The sequence below is a fragment of the Helobdella robusta genome, assembly GCF_000326865.2.
Source record: "Helobdella robusta unplaced genomic scaffold HELROscaffold_56, whole genome shotgun sequence".
In the NCBI taxonomy this organism is placed as follows: Eukaryota; Metazoa; Annelida; class Clitellata; order Rhynchobdellida; family Glossiphoniidae; genus Helobdella; species Helobdella robusta.
The window spans coordinates 1,007,370-1,008,576 of NW_008705301.1; the positions used below are offsets into that span (position 1 = coordinate 1,007,370).

The window sequence follows — 1,207 nt, forward strand, 5'->3', positions numbered from 1 at the left end:
TACAAACACTACTCGTTAATTATAAATTGGTACTTTCGAAATATCACCAATTGGCTTTTATAACAACTTTAATCTTACATTGTTTAAAATTTTCTGGCCTGTTTCTTTAAAAGATGAGTTGGTAGAATCTGTTGTGAGGTTATCATATCTGTACTTTATCTTTTGAAATTTAGCGTGTGGTCTTCATTTAAATATTTTAACATTTCATTGTTTTAATCATTTATTAACCTGGCTCCGAAAAAATGTGATTTGAATTTTGTTTTAGGTACTAAAGTTCTGTCAACATTTAAAAACAAACTGAAGAACAATTTACTGAAACATAATTAAAAATTCTAATTTTTAACTTTTAAGGATATAGTGGATTATTCGTGAAACAATTTTAGTTCCTAAACATTATCATTTCTCTTTTACGAAACTTTTAGTTCAAATTTCATTTTGTTTTAAACTATTTGTAAGGTGGCCATGCTAGATGAGTTACCTGATAACTAGATCATGGTCATCCTGTCTTCTTTTCATATTCTTGAAGCAAATAAAAAAATATCGTATCGTATCGTATAAAAGACTTCTTTCTCATTCTTTGCTGTATGTACACACAACGTCGGTATGATGTGAGTTTCGCGATAAATAAAAATAAATACTAATAATATTATTATTATTATTACTACTACTACTACTATAATTATTTACAATTAATTATAAATTATGAAGACTTTGATCGTAATAAAATAAAACTGACCCAGACCTACGCACGTAATTATTTCTTAGGATTTTTTACGAATCGGAATATACAAAAACGAATGAATTAATAATTTACAATAACAGATAACAGATAACAATAATAGTCCGTCAGCAAATATCAAATAGTAACATAAACTACTACAGTATGAACGTTACAAACAGCCACAACCACAATCGCGTCGACTACAACAACAATCGCGTCAGCCACAACAACCACATCAACAGCCACAACAACAGCCACAATAGCCACCTCAGCAACGTCATCAGCAGCAGCAACAACAACAACAGAATTCCAAGACCCACAGCACAACAATCGCTGTCCCTGGATGTGATTGGTCGTCGTCATGGTGGCTGCGATGGTGACGTCATACGAAGCAGCGAGTGGACGAGGTTAACTGGCGCGAGGTCCTCTGTTTCTCAGTATTACTTCAATCGTGATAGGTCCATTATTAGTAGGTTGGTTCAGTGA

General features: G+C 32.6%; 1 protein-coding gene across 1 annotated transcript; it reads left to right on the forward strand.

Moving 5' to 3' along the window:
* Nucleotides 1-883: 883 nt before the first annotated feature.
* Nucleotides 884-1,207, forward strand: HELRODRAFT_179771 (hypothetical protein; the record flags this gene model as incomplete). The annotated part of the gene is made up of 1 exon (XM_009028568.1): nt 884-1,207. One exon carries the CDS (start codon nt 884-886, stop codon nt 1,205-1,207), a length of 324 nt encoding a protein of 107 aa, XP_009026816.1.